General features: G+C 36.3%; 1 protein-coding gene across 1 annotated transcript in view; it reads left to right on the top strand.

Moving 5' to 3' along the window:
* gbf1 (golgi brefeldin A resistant guanine nucleotide exchange factor 1) overlaps positions 1-18,495 on the top strand; it is a 113,353-nt gene that overhangs the window by 76,416 nt on the left and 18,442 nt on the right. The window contains exons 18-25 of the mRNA XM_042337122.1: positions 2,549-2,751; positions 4,694-4,817; positions 6,750-6,875; positions 9,090-9,172; positions 11,590-11,826; positions 12,846-12,939; positions 13,495-13,671; positions 16,232-16,296. Coding sequence (XP_042193056.1) covers positions 2,549-2,751; positions 4,694-4,817; positions 6,750-6,875; positions 9,090-9,172; positions 11,590-11,826; positions 12,846-12,939; positions 13,495-13,671; positions 16,232-16,296 — 1,109 coding nt within the window. The remainder of the gene's footprint in view (positions 1-2,548; positions 2,752-4,693; positions 4,818-6,749; positions 6,876-9,089; positions 9,173-11,589; positions 11,827-12,845; positions 12,940-13,494; positions 13,672-16,231; positions 16,297-18,495) is intronic.

Raw genomic sequence — 18,495 nt, 5'->3', positions numbered from 1 at the left:
TGGCAGTGCAGACAATGTAAAATATTTTTCCAAATATATTATACATAACTAAATGACTGAACTGATGAAACTGTGAAACAAAATCTACAGTTGAAAAAACAAAATGTTCAAAAAATGAATGGCTAATATGGAAAGTCGTCAAATCATAGCTTCACATTGTTATTGGGTTAGTTACTTAGTTATTTATAGTACATATGTTTGGAAACTTTTGAATGTAACTGCATGCTCTAACAGATATGAAATGTTCTATGTATATCCATTCACATATTATTAAGTGTACCTAATGGATACATTCATCTTTCCTTTCTTGCTTTCTTTCGTTCTCCCTTTCTCTCTCGTTCTCTCTCTCTCTAGTTTTCTTTCTCTCTCTGTCTTTCACTCTGTCTCTCTTTCTCTCTCGTTGACAAATCCCTTCATGCCCTGGCACCTCTCTACCTCTCCGACCTGCTTACTCCCCACTCCACTTCCCACCACCTTTGCTTGCCTGGCTCTGGCCTCCTGCTGTTCCTCGTCCCCTCCACTTCACCTTCGGCTCTGCTTTCAGCCACTACACCCTGAAACTTTGGAACTCTCTCCCTCAATCCCTCTGCCTTGCCCTCTCCTTCTCCATTTTCACATCACACCTTAAGACCTTCCTCTTCGATTGTGCCTACGGTCACCTCCTCCTCGGCTCAGTGTCAGGCTCCATCACTGTTAAGCACTCTAAGTGGAGTCCTGTAGCTCAGTGGTTAGAGCACTCGCTTTGCAAGTGAGAGACCTGAGTTCAATTCTAGGCAGAGGGTGAAACCTTGGGCAAGTTTCTTTACTCCACACAGAGCCTAATAATAATCCCTCCAAAACCAAAAAACAATAATAAAATTGGTCATTTTCAATCTACGACTGTTTGTGGGACATTGCTGTGCGCAATTGGCTGCCGCGTTCACCCACAAATATACAGTCAATTCACTTTACAGTGTGTTCTGTGAAGCGCTTTGGGACGTCCTCCCGACATGAAAAGTGCTATATCAAATGCAAGGATTATTATTATTATTATTAGTTGGAGAATTATGGGGTAAAATATATTCCACGGCTCTGACATGTTGCATTGGAGCATTACCTATTTGAACTATGCCTCCAATGGATTCTGTGAAGCGCTTTGGGACGTTCTCCCGACGTGAAAAGCGCTATATCAAATGCAAGGATTATTATTATTATTATAAGTGGATACCCAATGTGAACGCTATATAAATGCAAGTTGTTGTTGTAGTTGTCTTTCTCCCTCTTTCTCTCTTTCCTTCTTCCCTGCAACACAAAACATTTAGTTGAACAAATTATGGTACACTGCTGCAAAGTCGTATGAAAGAGAATCACAGCTTTTATAGCATTTGAACAAGCTTTTGAACTAAAATTGCAATAGTTTTGTTAAATACAACAGCTTGCATTTATATAGTACCCCTCATGCAGGGTAGCGTCCCAGAGGGCTTAAATATAACATTGTATAGGAAGCAGTCAGCTTTCAAATGACGTGTAAAAATGTTGTGCTGCAGCTAGGTTTTAAAAACATACTTTAGGGGAAGAAGCACTATTTGCTATTTTGACTTTTTGCTACATGAAGAAGCAACTGGAGCAGAAGGAATGCCTGGATCAGAAGGTGGAGTCGGAACTGAGTCTTATTCCATCTTCTGATTTATGACAGGGATGCAGATGGTCTAGCATCAACAATAATTTAATTTTCACTTCCTCAATCCAAACCCTATCCTTGTGAGAGTCAATTTTGTCATCCCAATATGATTGTTGATGTGCTCAGAATCCTTTGACAGTACTGCTGAGAAGCATGTAAAATCAGTTTAGGTTGCAGTTTCTGATTATTTTAGACATTTCTCCATAGAGAAATGCTTGGCTTATGCGCTAGGATGGTTATATTGCGTTCATTGTTATCAGAAACTGGCTGGAGGCAAGATTGAGTGAAACCAGCATTTCCACTCTGGTACATAATAATACCATGAAAATCCTTGCATTTTAGATAACTCCTTATCTTGTTTTTGAAATGCCTCAAAGCACCACTCAAGATTTTACTGTGAAGTATAGTGATTGTGTATTTGTAGATGAACGCAGCAGCCAATTTTCCACAACCAACCACCAACCATCAAGTGAATGACTAATTTTTTCTGGGGATTTGTTGGTTAGGACACTGGGAAAAACTTTCTTCTTTTCTAATAGTGCCATGGGATCTTGATCAACGTCCACTTGAACAGGCAAACAAGAAACAAGACTTTGGTTTAATGTCTCATTTCAAAGACAACACCTCTAGAAAGTATTGCATTTAATTGTCAACCTAGACTGAGCTCAAAGTCCAAATGTGGGTCTTGAACCTACAACCTTCTGAGAGGAGAAAAAGTTACGAACCGAACCAAGCTGACATCTAAACAGAGAAGCTGTGCAGGGTTTTGTTGGTCACGTAAAAAAGCGCAATCTCATGTTTTAATACCTGAGAGCATCTCATTCGAACTTTAATGAATTTTAAAATGTTTGAAAATGGGGGAAAATAATGATTTTTCTTTTTCTTCAGTTGCTTATTGCAGGAACGGAACAGTTCAATCAGAAACCAAAAAAAGGCATTCAGTTTCTTCAGGAGAAAGGCCTGCTTGCTTCCCCAATGGATAATAACGAAGTAGCTCAGTGGCTCAGAGAAAACCCACGACTGGACAAAAAAATGATTGGAGAGTTTGTCAGTGATCGTAAAAATATTGAACTCCTGGACAGTTTTGTTGGGTATGCAAACTTGTTTATAACCTTATTTTCTGAATCAATGGTGAATATGAACAAGTTTATACAACCTCAAAATTGAACAATCAGTGTTATGCTAACTACAACTGAAATTCCAGATTTAGGTGGGCCACCTTTGGTCATCTAGGAAACGAGAATTTTCTGTGCTTACACTGCATGCTACAGGACATGAGAAATGAGGTGGAACGAGGTTATTTCTTTTGAGACCCTAGAAGGGGAGTGTTTCAGAGATCGATAAAGGGCCATTCAGTCTTTTTACTTCCTCTGAATATTTAACTCATTGATTATGTAAACTGATCTTTCTTACTCCTGATTTGAGCAATCATATGTCCGTCATAATTGTACTGACTCATATGTCATTGATTGAAGTGATTAATGCTCATGCTTCACATCTTAATTCCCTCATACAGTGAGTTGCTAAGTTAACAGTTTTCATTTTTTTCAGTTCTTACATTAATTCGAATGCATGTAAGTTATTGAACATAAGAACCATAACTGTACAATGAGTGTGCATGGCAAGGGTGTATGGAGAAGCTGAGCTCCACAGTTATAGACAGCTGAAGTTTCTTCCAGATTGGTGCCTCATAGATTATGTTTGTTTTCCAATGTATTTTGAATTTAGCTTCATTTGTAAAATTTAATTATATACAGATAGAAGTAAAGCTATTCAATTCTGATAAAACATATCCTAAATGCTAATAATTCCTTTCACTTAGCTGTCTGTTGCTTGTAAGATGTTCATACAATGTTATTTGGACAAAGGCCTGGAAAACTTTACTTAGTGAGCAGTGGTTTCCAAGCAACTCATGGTTCCCAGCTGACACTGACATTTTCTGGCTGCAGTGCATCCCAATCAACACCCAGGCCAGCCTGTATGTCAATATGTTGATTCTCTTTGAAGCTGTTTTCAGACATGCCAATAATTGACATTGCTGGAGTAGCTGATTGATGTGCAAGGAGATCTGAAATAGTGGATATCTATTGGTGCTGAAATGCAAGGGAAAAATGGGATAACTCTACCTATCTTGTGGCTGAAATTCCAGTCTGAGTTATGTGCAGTACCTTAGCAATGATTTTAATATTGTTCAGAGGCGGAAGTATTTAATATTGACAATATTAGTCCGTGCAATATCTTTTTAATTGTAAGGTCTATTGTTGAGGTCGTAACAAGATGCAGATGTGACTGCTTATTTTTTTCCTTATCAATCCAATACATGTTTTACTGCATACATGAATTACTTGTTCTTAAAGGGGAAGAAAAAATATCTATACTTCACTTGGAGAGAAAATTCCTCTCTTTAGACATGACCTGGTACTTATCCCTTCTTCTGCAGTTTAAAATGAACAAAAGTTTAAAATGAACAATTTCTGTTCAAAATACTCCCTCTAGATATGGGGAAAAATGTACATCATTTGAAAAAGTGCAGTTTATTTTTCGTGAGGAATTCTTGCTTTTGTACAGATTCAGAGAATTCAGTTAGACTCAATTAACCACTCCAGAATGTATGCTGCTGCTCTGTATCGTGTACATAAGCGGAAATGCAGAAGAAGGGGCAAGTACCAGGTTATGTACAAAGAGAGGAATTTTCTCTCCAAGTGAACTATAGATATTTTTTCTTCTGTATTCTAAAGCACTTGCATCAGATTTCCACCTAATGAAGATATAATGTTGGTGGATATTTAAAATTAAAACAGAATTAAAAATGATACAATGTTCTCTGACCTAACATAATTGTTTGTTTCAAACTTCAGATATTTTAAAATATTTATACAAGAGAAAGACATTCTGATTCGTACATAACTGCCTAATTACCTGCATTCGGATTATATTCTTTTCATAGTGAAGACTCATGACCTGAAACAGTATTCTGATGTTGCTTTTGAGGAGGCTGACAGTTACTGATTACTGTTGATGTTTAAACACTAGGACTTTTACTTTCCAAGGATTGAGAGTCGATGAAGCATTACGCTCGTATCTAGAAGCCTTCAGACTTCCTGGTGAAGCTCCTGTCATTCACAGATTGCTGGAAGTCTTTACAGATCACTGGCACGTATGTACACTGTAAATTAAGAGTCGTAAACACTGGACATTTATAATGTGGAGAAAATTGTGCTGGTAGTCACTTCTGTGGATTGCCAACACTATTGTATACTTATCTGTTTCAGTGCTTGCATTCCTTCCAGAATCGCTGCAGATAATTTCCATTCAAAACCTGTTGGTATCTCATTTTAGTGATTTTTTTCAGCTAACAACTGGTTGCTTTGTACTTCTTTGAAAAGGAGGGGAATACATTCATGTTACTGTTATTGTCTACATTACTAATACATTGAAGGTTTGACGTTGGTGCCTGCTTTAGAGATCAGCAGCACTGAGTTACACTGCCATGTTCTAAATCGTTCTGTGCTTGGGTAGAGCTGAGTTCTCATGCTGCGATCTGCTTAAATACTGGTGAGAATGTTAAAGTTATTGACAAGTCAAGTGTTACTTTTTAAAATAAAGTATGAGTATTCTGAAAGTTTGGTTGTGTGGGCTGGAAGATAATGATTTAAGCAGTGAGTATTGTGGAACATTGTGGATGGCCTCATTCAGTTTGCCTCCATTAATGTACTTCTCTGACTTGGAGAACATACATTTCAGATATTAAGACTTGAACAATTTGGTTAGTATTTCTGGATACAGGTTTTTAAGGGGTCTGGCTGATGAAGTTTTTAGATTTATAGGTGGTTAGAGCACTCGCTTTGCAAGCGAGAGACCTGAGTTTAATTCCAGGCACAGGGCGAAACCTTGGGCAAGTTTCCTTACTCCACCCGCCTGATAATAATCCCTCCAAAAAACAACACAATAATAAATTGGTCATTTTCAATCTACAACTGTTTGTGGGACATTGCTGTGCGCAATTGGCTGCCGCGTTTTGCCCACAAATATACAGTCAATTCACTTTACAGTATATTCTGTGAAGCGCTTTGAGACGTCTAGAAGACGTGAAAAGCGCTATATCAAAATGCAAGGATTATTAGTGTGTCAGCTATGCCTTGCTATTTAAACTGGAGAGTTGCAGTTTTTTCTATTTGCTCCAAAATGTAGAGGGAGTGGGGGAGAAAGCAAGACTAGAGAAAAGGAGGTATTTATAGGTTCATATGACGGTGATAATTTATAAGTCACCTAAATCCAACATTGCATTATTGTCTTTATCTTTACTGTGGAATATTGCTCTTTATCTATTAATTATATAATGTACAGTATATGGTTCTTCCCCAAGCATTTTTATTTTGTTTTAGTGAATTATTGAGCCATCAACAGCTGTTGGTGCCTCCATGTACTTGGTTAATGGTGTACATACAAGAGGATTATTGGTTATGACCTCATTACAACAAGTTTACAGAGAAATGATTAGCAGGTCAATTCCCAGGAAATTCTGTGCCCAGTGTGTGTGTTACTTTTTCCTAATTTATTCTGAGAATATATTGAGTGATGTTCTATGGTTACAGACATGTGTCTGATTCTACTATATGATTGACCATTAGTTTATAGGAATTTTTATTTTGGGAAATGTTCTCTGATGGAAAATTTATTTTGATAGCTGTCAAATTCCTTAAAGGATTCATCATTGCAGGGTGCAAGATTAAGTAGTTTGCAGTTCTGATATTAACCAGTGCTGAAGGAGCTATAACAAGCAGTTGCAAAAACATGTTGGAATGAGTTTAGTTTCTTTCCTCATTTTATAGTGAGGATTTCTTGCTGCAGGTAAACTGTTTTATTCTCTCAATGCAGAGGGAATCATTAAAACAAGGAGGCACTAACTCTCCCCTTTAGCCATTTAATGTCACAAGCCACTTTTTTTTCAATGTATGGTAAATTAATTACTCATATTTTGTGTTCTGACTAGGATTTAAAATATGTACTCACAGGATTTGCAAAAGCTGGAAGTAATTATTAACATTTTTTTTAAAATGGGAATTTTCTGAATTTTCTTTTTTTATAGAAAATTAACGGTTCACCATTTGTCAACAATGATGCCTGCTTTGCTCTTGCCTATGCGGTAATAATGCTGAACACAGATCAGCACAATCACAATGTCCGCAAGCAAAACGTGCCAATGACACTGGAGGTATGTAGAGTTGGGTATATATTGGTATGTATTCTTTACTCGTGTGTTTTACTTCCCTCATAGCGGAATAAATATTGTTACACAAGTGTATGAAACTATCAAAAGCCATTTATTTGGCCCATCAAACCCTTTTCTTCCAGCTTATCACGCACAAGTGAAATGTCACAGGCTCAAAACAATTTATTTAATCATCTGAGGGAGGTAAATAGCAACAGTTTAAAATATCCAAGGATGTTACAATCTGTAAAAAATGTCCTTGATCCCAAAGGCAATTGAACAGTCCTCTACAATGCTCAATCCCAAGCAGCTGCAAAACACAAATGATGTTTCCATGGTCCCATCAGCACAGACATGATAGTGCCTTCCATGAAATACATGTGTTTCTTGTTCTTACGTTGTCTGTGAGGCACTTTGTATTTATTCATTTCGAACTGCTTTCTGTTGAATTTCATTTACTAGTAATAATAATAATAATCCTTGCATTTGATATAGCGCTTTTCACGTCCGGAGGACGTCCCAAAGTGCTTCACAGAACACACTAAAGTGAATTGACTGTATATTTGTGGGCGAACGCCACAGCCAATTGCGCACAGCAATGTCCCACAAACAGTCGTAGATTGAAAATGACCAATTTATTATTTTTGGTTTTGGAGTGATTATTATTAGGCTCTGTGTGGAGTAAGGAAACTTGCCCAAGGTTTTGCCCTACCTGGAATTGAACTCAGATCTCTCACTTGCAAAGCGAGTGCTCTAACCACTGAGCTACAGGACTTCACAAAGTCATCAGACTATGTACGTACACGTTAGACAAGAGAGCACAGTCTTACAATCGTAACTAAGACAATTAGACCTGAGGTCAAAAAGCATTTCTTCACATGGAACATTGTAAAAATATGGAGGCAGAGGCAGAATCAACCAAGGTTTTTAAAAGATAAACTGATATTTAGGTTCTTGTTATTTGGGGGTATAATGGTGGGGCATTGTGGTTGAAAGATCTTCCAAGATTTAATAACTTACTGAATTATTAGAAAGCACCATGAACATCACCCGTGAAGGAAAGACTGCAAAGAAATGACATTCGCAGTATTGCTTTGCACATTGGGTGCAGGAATAAACATAATTAGCGCTTCCTTAGCATAGGGCACATACACACAATACGCAGGAAATGAAGTCATTGGCGACCTGATGACTGCAGTCAGCCATGTTTAGTACTTTGCTTTGTCTGATGTGACATTGGATTCAGTTGGTTGAGCTTTAACAAAAGTTCCCTTGAATTTGGTAGCTGCATTAAAAAGAAAAAACAATCGTATCTGCCTTCATCAATGGCACATATGTCTTGTTTCTCATGCAAGAAAAGTTCATAACTGCAGCAGATACTACTTTAAAATAACTAGTTCTGTCTGGCTGTCAGAGCTTTAGAATTGGATGTGTAATGTGTATTTAGAGTGGCCTAACTAGGACTGTCAGTTACTAGATAAACAGGAAGGGTAAAAAAAACATTGGCAGTCACTAATTAACTGGCAGCAGGAGGTTGGAGAGAGGTCATCAGCATCATATTACAATTGCTTTGTGAAAAGGTGAAGTGAAATACTGTAGGTAGATGTTATCAGAAAGGTCACTGTCCATTCAGAATGCTTGAAAAGTGAGAATAAAATGTCTCAAAGCAGTGAAGTTCTCATTCTGATTTAATCTGTTTTTTAAAAATCTTTGAGCATCATATCAACAAGACCTTTTATTATCTAAATCCAGTTTATATGAATTTAATATTCGAGGCAGTTGCTTTAAATTCTATTCTCAGATAACACTATACCTTGTTCCACATCCAGGTACTTTAAGATTACAAATTGATAATAATAATAATCCTTTGATGGTCATCTTGAGTGCTTTAGGTTTAGTTATTATTAAAGGTTCTTGCAAGTTTGTGTAATATTAAATTATTATATGAAAAAAAGATTTTCGTATCTAAAGATGTTCTGATTAATTTTTTAAATTGTTTACTTTTATCTCTTGACTTGTATAAAATAGTCACAACACATTATTTTTATTAACAAAAGGGACTGACACACTCTTTTGTCATGACTTTTCACCTTATTTTGAAGGATTCATAAACAACTTGTGTATGTGTGTGTAAAATATTAGCTATCCAGATATCTTCTGAATTATCAATATATTTTGATAAAATTTGTTCCCTTAACTGTCTTTCTTCACACACAGGAGTTCAAAAAGAACCTAAAAGGAGTCAATGGCTCCAAAGAATTTGACCAAGACATGTTGGAAGACCTCTATAATGCAATCAAGTAAGTTTGCTTAATTTAAACCTTCATTCCTATTAACTACCTCACAATGTTTGTTTCAACAAAATACAAGACTGAGCAAAATACAGGTAAGAAATGTTTCTCTTTATTCACTCTGTATAGACTATTGACTGTTTTGTTCAAAACTGCTTTAGGTTCTTTGCCATCCTGATATTAAAATTTAAATGTTTTGGTTGCTTTTGTTGGTAGCCAAATATATTTGAATGTTTTTTTATAATGGATCATGTAAAGATAATAATAATCCTTGCATTTGATATAGCGCTTTTCACGTCTTCTAGATGTCCCAAAGCGCTTCACAGAATATACTGTAAAGTGAATTGACTGTATATTTGTGGGCGAACGCTTCAGCCAATTGGGCACAGCAATTTCCCACAAACAGTCATGGATTGAAAATGACCAATTTATTATTGTTTTGTTTTTTTGGAGGGATTTTTATACCAAAGATTTTGAACCCAATTTTCTGCTGAAGTCAGTAAATCATTTCTGGCTATAATTCCACTTTGTTTGCAGCCTTAGTATGAGTCAAGCTGCAGCAATTGGACTGTGATCAGGAATGGGATTGCTTTTTGCATTGGCACATGATTTATTTTTACTATAAATGCCATTTCACAAACAGTAAAGGTGAAAGCATATCTTGTAGATAGTATAATTGTAGCTGGCAGAACTGAAACCCACCGTTGACCTGTGCCAAAAATGTAAGGTATTTACTGAATTTACTTCAAGAGCAAATCGCTAGAGTTAATAAAATAAAAAGAGACGGCCACTTGTGTATGAATACACAGGAAACAAGCTATATTTAGTTGATGGCTGTTGTTCTAGTTCATATGTTCCTCATGGAAAGGTCTGGGTGGTTATAATGTGGATTTAAACATGGAACTAGCAGTATTAAGGCAATTAATACAATCCAATCAGATTAATGTAAACTATTTTCATTCTTACTCTTCCTTTCAAGAGAATTATTTCACTTTGCAGCAATTACTTGTATTTTGATATTTTTTATGTTTCTAAATTCATGTGAAGTTTTATGCAAAAGAGACCTTGCCAAAGATTTAAGAAAATATGGGAAAATATTCTTGATTTAATTTACTGTAATGCTGGGGATTGGTTGCTTCAAAGACGAGGAGCTCAAACTGCCTGAGATGCAGGATGTTCATATTTTAGTCTCAGATGGTTTCAATCTGGAACACATGCAATTCATAATTCTTGAAAGCTACCTTGCTTTTGCACACAGTATTAAATCTTTCATCTGTACCACCTACATAGATTAATGTCAAGAGATAGTTGACTCATGGGAACATTTTTATATTTTTTGACTTCTCACAATTTTTTTACATAGGTTGGTGTTAACACAGCGAAGTTTGGAAAATGTTAAATTGAATACTCTAAATTGAAAAACGCATTTTGCAAAACTTAATTTCAGGGATGATATAAAGAAAGTAATTTGTATTTGTATTTCTCAATTGCTTGTGAGCTACTAATAATTAAATGTTGAATAAGAAGCCTTTTGGACAATCATGATGATGGGAAAAGAGGGTGTCAAGGTTAGCAATTAAATTAAGGGCAAGTTAGTATAACAAGCTCAACATGATTGAATGTAAACCCATCAAGCTTTCTGGGTGTACTTTTAACAAGTTAGCTCTTTATTGATTTTTTTTGGTGAGTTATTTGAACTGTTGTAGTATTTTATTTGGTATTCCATATTTTCTGGCCTTTTCTTATTTTGGTTCTGTACTCTAGTAAATCAATTTAAATATTTTAAGCTGCAGTAATTTTATAATCAAACTGGTGTGTTTTGCATTAGTATGAAAAGCAAACAACGCATTGCCCTGCCCTGCCTCTCTCGCCTCAATTTGTGATGTTTTCTAAAGATCACGTTATAAAGCTTTGCAATTATTTTATAGTTAACTCTGAAAGCTGAACAAAACTGCCTTTATTTTTATATTCCTTTGAACAAGAATCATTTTTTTTAGAAAAAAGATTACCCAAGAATTACTTTGTATGTTTTGCTTATTATTGAATATGGAAGGAATGATGATTCAATCTGATCATTATGCCCTATTCACCAATGCATCACCTTAAAATTTTCCATGTAAAGGGGAAGGATATTGTGACATTGAACTTTTTCTTATTTCGGTTATTTTTTTTCATTAATAACTTAAACTGTAGATATGTTTTTAAATAATTGTTCCCAAGGTGTTGTGCTCTTTGAGATAAATGATTTATAATTAATTTCTATTCAAAAAAGTGAGGAAATAGACTTCCATAAAACTTAGAAAATGGGTATTTCCTCAGGGATTGAAACTGCATTTCTTTATTTTCAAGGAAAAGTATTGCTTTGATAACTCTTCAACTGTCCCAATGCCAATCTCTAAACTGGTTTTAATTTTTTTTCTTTCAAGAAATGATGAGATTGTGATGCCAGAGGAGCAAACTGGTTTTGTGAAGGAGAACTATCTGTGGAATGTTCTTCAGAATCGTGGGAGCTCGCCAGAAGGCATTTTCCTACATGTACCCTCTGGAACCTATGATCATGACCTGTTCACCATGACGTGGGGACCCACGATAGCTGCACTTTCATATGTATTTGACAAGAGCTTAGATGAAAGTATAATTCAGAAGGCAATTTCAGGTTTCAGGTAAAAACAATGAACAATAAAATATTCATCTGCATCAAAAATTAGTACAGTAATATTCTAATTGTCTGCTTGCAATTAGCTCCATGTATAGAGTGCAAGATGCCTGTATAAAAAATAGTATGCATTGAACGCAGTTGCACACAAAATTGCTAGAATAGAATGACTCCAACATCGTGATTCTCACAAACTTGAGTGCACGTATGCAACTTTGCACGTACAGATCTGATTTTGTTTTATTGGTGGTGAATGTATGTCATATACTTCTACAGTATACAATTTAGGTTGAAGATGGAGAAAAATAGATTGAATGTTAGGGCGACTTGAGGGGGGGAGTGGTGATGTTATGACCAAAGAACCTGCAAATTTGATTGAATACTCGTTTGAATGGGAGTGTGTTAGAATGTTGCATGGTATTGTGGTATTGTTTCAGTCATGTACAACCCACAGGTAGCAGGAACTGTCTCACTGTCTCAATTTGGAGGAATGTGAACTGGCTTGCACTGTCTCAGTTACAGGATGTTTTGCATGAAAACTCATCATCTGTAAGAATGTGTATTTTGTGGGTGTGAGAGGACAAGGGGATAAAAACACTAGGGGTTTGAGCAGGCAGGAGAGTTGTACTGTGGAGGGTCATGTAACTCGTTCCCCTGCTCAAACTGTAAGTGCCAGGATTTTATGTATTACTACTCCGACTTAGTTTAAGGCTTTGGGGTGTCATCAAGTTATATGCTTGTTCCATTAAATATTAAGTGCATATTTTAAATTTATTATAAATTTAAATGGAATACTGGTTTTGTCCTTCTGCCTCGAAAAGCCCGACTCTAATCATCCAGCGTTTCACCCTGCCTGGGAATCGAACTCAGGTCCTCTCGCTTGCGAGGCCAATGTCTTCCATAAAGCTGACAAATGAAGTTTGGCCATTCAGAATATTACAACTTATAAAGGTTTGATCAAATCATTGCTGTGTATTAATTATATTATCTAATGATAGCTCATTCTTTCTTGCCTTCTGTATTCAGGAAATGTGCAATGATCTCAGCTCATTATGGACTTAGTGATGTGTTTGACAACCTTATCATTTCTCTGTGCAAGTTTACAGCTCTTAGTAGTGAGGTAAGTGGCTTGTAATCCTTGCACATTTTGAGGTTGAAACAAGGTTTAAAAATGTTAGGACATTGTATACAATGGTAACTTATCTATTTTTTCTGGAGATTGCATTGTGTTTAACGTTTAATCCAATTGCCAAAGCTCATTGACCAAGTAATTATGGATTTTTAGTGTGATTTGACATTTGGTTGGTAAAATATCATATGAGGTGCTTGGGATGTTTTTTCGGTAAAGTCTTGCAGTTGCTGGGGAAAGGGATATGCTAGAAAGTGAACAAATGAGTCTTTCAAAACAATAAAATCTCAGTCCTGACCCTGTCTCTTGTGAAATGAGAGAGATATGGCAAATTGATTATGTAATGAACAGCTGGAATTGTTTAGAAATAAACCCTTCATACTGAAAATGGAAGATTGCATGGAACATTTACATATTTTGTCATGAATGTGATTTCAGACATTATCAGAAAATATGTGGGAGTGAGGTGCTGTGAAATGAATACATGACTGAGTTGATTTCAATGTAATTTTTTTTCACTTTTTAATATGATGTCTTTTTATGTAGTCAGTGGAGAACCTTCCTAATGTTTTTGGTAGCAATGCGAAAGCTCAACTCGCAGCCAAAACTGTGTTTAACTTGGCTCATCGTCATGGTGACATTCTTAGAGAGGGGTGGAAGAACATTATGGATGCAATGTTGCAGCTCTTCCGTGCTGAGCTTTTACCAAAAGCCATGGTGGAGGTAAGCATTTCTAACTGAATTGTAACTGAATTGGAGTATTTCAAATATGGATATGAAACACAATTGAATCACAAGAATCATATTCCAATTTTGATATCCAGACACCAAAGTGATTAAATTGCCAAAGATTAAGCAACAATGGTTGAATGTTTCACTGTTCATCGAAACAGTTTTATCAATCTTCTGAAATCGGTGTTAGATACCCATCTCAAACATAATGACACAGGAGATACATCAACATACTTTGTTTTAAAAGATGCGAGGCTGCTTAATTGGCTATAAATGGTTTCAATTGCTGACGCTTCCTATGTCAAATTGCTATTTAAATACATAATTAGAACTAGACAATATCCTCACAAGTAATCTTCAGCGAAATATAGCTATTCAAATCTCTGAATTAATACATTGTTTGATTTCAGGCTCAGGTTAAATTCAGCTACTGGTAATAATTGCATCATTGCAAGAAAGGAATTTCACTATAAAATAATAACAGTCCTTTCATTTGATATAGCCCCTTTAGCCAGAAGGCATTTTGTTAAAATATTTTACCACTTTAAAGTGTAACTTTCTTCCTGCATCGTGCCCCAATTAGAAGTGCTTAAAACGTTTCTGCTTTCTGAATCTTCAGATAAAACTGGTGAGCTTTTTTTAAGGTAAAAAAAGCAATAACAAATTACATTTATACTTCCCGTTGGGAGGAATGTCCCAAGGCGCTGGACAGTTGAGCGCTTGTACCCAAGCTGGGGTTGATTTCGAGAGCGGTTGGAGCCAAGGGGGATAGGGTTGGAAGATCGTGGAGTCCTGTAGCTCAGTGGTTAGAGCACTCGCTTTGCAAGCGAGAGACCCGAGTTCAATTCCAGGCAGGGCGAACCCTTGGGCAAGTTTCCTTACTCCACACGCCTAATAATAATCCCTCCAAAACAAAAACAATAATAAATTGGTCATTTTCAATCCATGACTGTTTGTGAGACACTGCTGTGCGCAATTGGCTGCCGCGTTCGCCCACAAATATACAGTCAATTCACTTTGCAGTGTGTTCTGTGAAGCACTTTGGGACGTCCTCCCGACATGAAAAGCGCTATATCAAATGCAAGGATTATTATATTATTATTATTATCGATAGATAGTGTGAGACTGTTTCCCCTGGTTGGAGAATCTAAAACTAGGGTTCATAGTCTCAAGATTGAAGGTCAGCCCTTTAGAACTGAGTTGAGAAAACATTTCTTCACTCAGAGGGTAGTGAATTTATGGAATTCTCTTCCCTCCTATTTCTTACGTTCTTATCATTGAAGATGCAGTAAAAGAGAAAGGTCTTGAAATGGTCTTTGAAAGAGTTAAGGGAAGAAGCGAGGCGAAGGGATTCAGGGATGGAATTTCATAGAGTGGGGACAGAAAGGCTGGAGGCCTGACCGCCTTTGTGTTGGAGAAGATGAGCAAAACATAATTATCATATTTTACTCCACTGTCCTCTCTTCTCCCCACTCCCGCCATCCCACTTTCACACTACGTTAGAGAGTATTCAGGCTGAATAATGAAGGATACTACAGAAACTTAGAAAATGGTTCTGACATCTTCCCTTGGTTAGACTAGCTTAACATTGCCACCTGCTGTTCAATTTACAGAACTAAAATGCTCTAACTTGTAAAGATTGTACGTGCTTTGAAAATGTGGCTCGTACAGTGGAAGTACTACCGTATTTTAAAATTAGCAACAAGCATATCAACAGTGCTTGTTCATGTTTGAAGTTTGTAATATTGCAAGTTAGCAAATGTCATGTGCATTATTAAGTGACTTGAGTTTTCAACTTCTTTATTGACCCAAACTTATATAGATTTTGAATAATAATAATTGTGTTTGATATAGACCATTATCATACATCAAGACATCTCAGAGAGCTTCATAGAATATACTGTAAAGTGAATTGATTGTATATTTTGTGGGTGAATAAAAGTAAAGTGGGTCTGGGTGGTGGGGAGGTAGGTAAATTGATGAAGCATTTGATCTCGTTCATAAGAATAAGCATGCTACTAATGTGGAGGTATTAGCAGTTGTTGAATTATTCAAGAATTATTTAATATTTGTTACTCAGCAGTCAGCTGAGTTGAAGCCTTTTCATTTTATATGTCAATATCTTCATCAATCAGTTTATCATAATCTCTTTCCAGGCCAAGCAAAGAAAAAATTTAAAAGAACAGGACAATAGTGGATGTGTATACATAGCATTCATATGGAATGATTTGAAATTCAATGCTTCTAATATTTTTTTTCTCAGCATTTATTCTTGGAACTGCTTAAATTAACAGATCTTGGATATCAAATTCTTCTTGACATTTTGGTCTAGCTTTGAATACTTCTGTTTAATGCTTCAATATTTAATGACCTCCCTTTGTTAGTGATGGATATTGCGTTTGATGTTAAATAATTGTTCAATTATGTTGATATTTGACAGATTTTTTCAATATCATTTTAAGTTATGCCCTTGAAATATATTTTTCAGAAAGATGAGACTGACTGATTTTGAATTTCATTTTGCTAATTAAGCAATTTCTTGCACATTCAGGTAGAAGACTTTGTGGAACCCAATGGGAAAATCTCTCTCCAGCGTGAAGAAACTCCTTCAAACCGGTAGGAAGGAAATAAAAACGAATGCACATTGTATTTTTTCAGAGAATATTTAAACTGTACCTTCAGGGTATTTTACTCCAAGCCTCATCAATTCATATTCATTTAAAACAGTGATTCATCGCTGTAAATTGCTACATTTTATGTTCACTACCTGAATCTATACCTGATTCTGTGCATTACATTCTAGTGAATGAACTACACATTCACCTACAAATACAGAGTCACTACAATCTACAGTAAATCCTATTAAGTGTTTTGAATTGTTTGGTTAAGTGATAAGGCACTATATCAAATTCAAGGATCATTATCAGTATGGGCACTTTTGACTTTACATAATAGTTTCATTAAGGAATTTATTACAACCAGATTACTGAGATCAGCAGCAGGAAGATATGATTAATATTTCTAGATGTAATGCTGGTGAATGTTATATTAGAAGGACATCTCAAGGCACTTCACTGGATATTTTGCAAAGTGGAGTGACTATGTTCAGATTAGTAGCAATGATGTCTTTTCTCCAGTGATTATGCAGATGTAATTGATAAGCTAGGACAATAGAAAAGTGTGAAAATATTTGCTAAAAATTGCAGTGAGATTTGCAAATTTTGTGGAGAATTGCGGGGGACTTTGGCAAATTTTGCAGAAACCGGCGGGGAGTTGATTGCTGTTATTGAGGTATATTTTACTGTCAAACTACATTTTTTCACTTTATTGATAAAAACTAAATATGAGAAAATAACACACATTAGATTGTTGCAAAAAAAAATGAAAGTCTTCTTTAACAAAATCTGTGTGGCTTTTTTTTTGGTGGGGAGGGGGGAACACCAATGAGGCTACAGGATCTCTCAAGGCCCCGCACACAGACCAAGAGAGAGAGACACAACTCAGACACACACAAACACTCTCTCACAGACAGACACAGAGAGTGACAGAGAGAGACATACACAGATGATGAGAGGGACACACACTCAGAAACACAGAGACACATACTCAGAGAAAGACGAGCACTCACACAGAGACACGCATGCACACCAACAAACACGCAGAGGAGAGGGAGACACAGACGCTCACAAACAGGGAGACACAGACACACGCACAGAGACACACAAATGCATATAGAGAGACATATATACAGACAATCATACATACTCTCACATACACAGACAATCACAACAGTGGAGCCTCCGAGTGAAATCCATTTGCTGCTTGTGTTGCCCCCCCCCCTCCCCCCCACAGTGACATCAGGTAAACAGCCCGTTGGCCCGCGGGCCAGAAACTACATTTATAGCGGGTTTGTAGCGCATGAGGGTGTTTGTGGTGGGTTCTGTGGGGATAGTGCAGCCACACTTTTCTATTGGTCCAGCTGCTAAGTTATTGATGCTGTAAATTTGAGAGAAAGTACTGAAGAGTCTCATTTTTTAGAATATATTCAAGAACATTTTAATATTTTTTGTTTCCGGAGTTATTACATAATTTTTACACCTAATTTCTTAGTTTTGGTCAAGAAAAGAAAGGATCTTTACAGAGGTGTCAAATTTTATTAAATAAAATGTAATTCTGGGGTGGGGAATGGGGGGAACACGCTTTGAAGCCAGTGAAAGGTTGTTGAATGTGACTCTGGATTTTTCCCTGACCTAATATGAGCTACAGCAGCTTCAAAGTGGATAGAAGGTCATGTTTCCTTATGGTATGTGTTTACTTGTTTATTAACCTTGGTGAATGTAGACTGGCCATCTGAAACCAGTCAGGCTGCATAAGTACACACCTAAGTTAAGATGATTTTTTCCTACTAACAATTCTAATTGCTTAGCTGATTTGTTCTTGTTATGTATCACTATAGTTCTAGCTATAATCCAAACCAAATGAATACGTTCAATCCCAGTTGGTAGTCTTGCTGGATATCATTGCAACATTCATGAAGCATTTTTTTTATTTCTATGTTCACAGGATCTTATGATTTTATATAATCAGTTTAAGAAAGATTACTTCATAGCATATTTTTTTAATTATTAGTTTCACTTATCAGTTGACTTCTAAATGTAGTATTATTATTAGTAAACTATAGGCCACTACTATTGTACAGCAAAATACATAACTATACTTCAAATAGATTGCTTCTACCTTGCCAATTCTGAACTTTTTTGTAGAAAGTATCTGAACTTGTCAGTAATTGTGCTTTCCATAAATTGTTGCTTTTGC

This window comes from Callorhinchus milii, unplaced genomic scaffold, assembly GCF_018977255.1.
Source record: "Callorhinchus milii isolate IMCB2004 unplaced genomic scaffold, IMCB_Cmil_1.0 Scaffold7, whole genome shotgun sequence".
In the NCBI taxonomy this organism is placed as follows: Eukaryota; Metazoa; Chordata; class Chondrichthyes; order Chimaeriformes; family Callorhinchidae; genus Callorhinchus; species Callorhinchus milii.
This window is presented reverse-complemented; position numbering and strand designations above follow the sequence as displayed.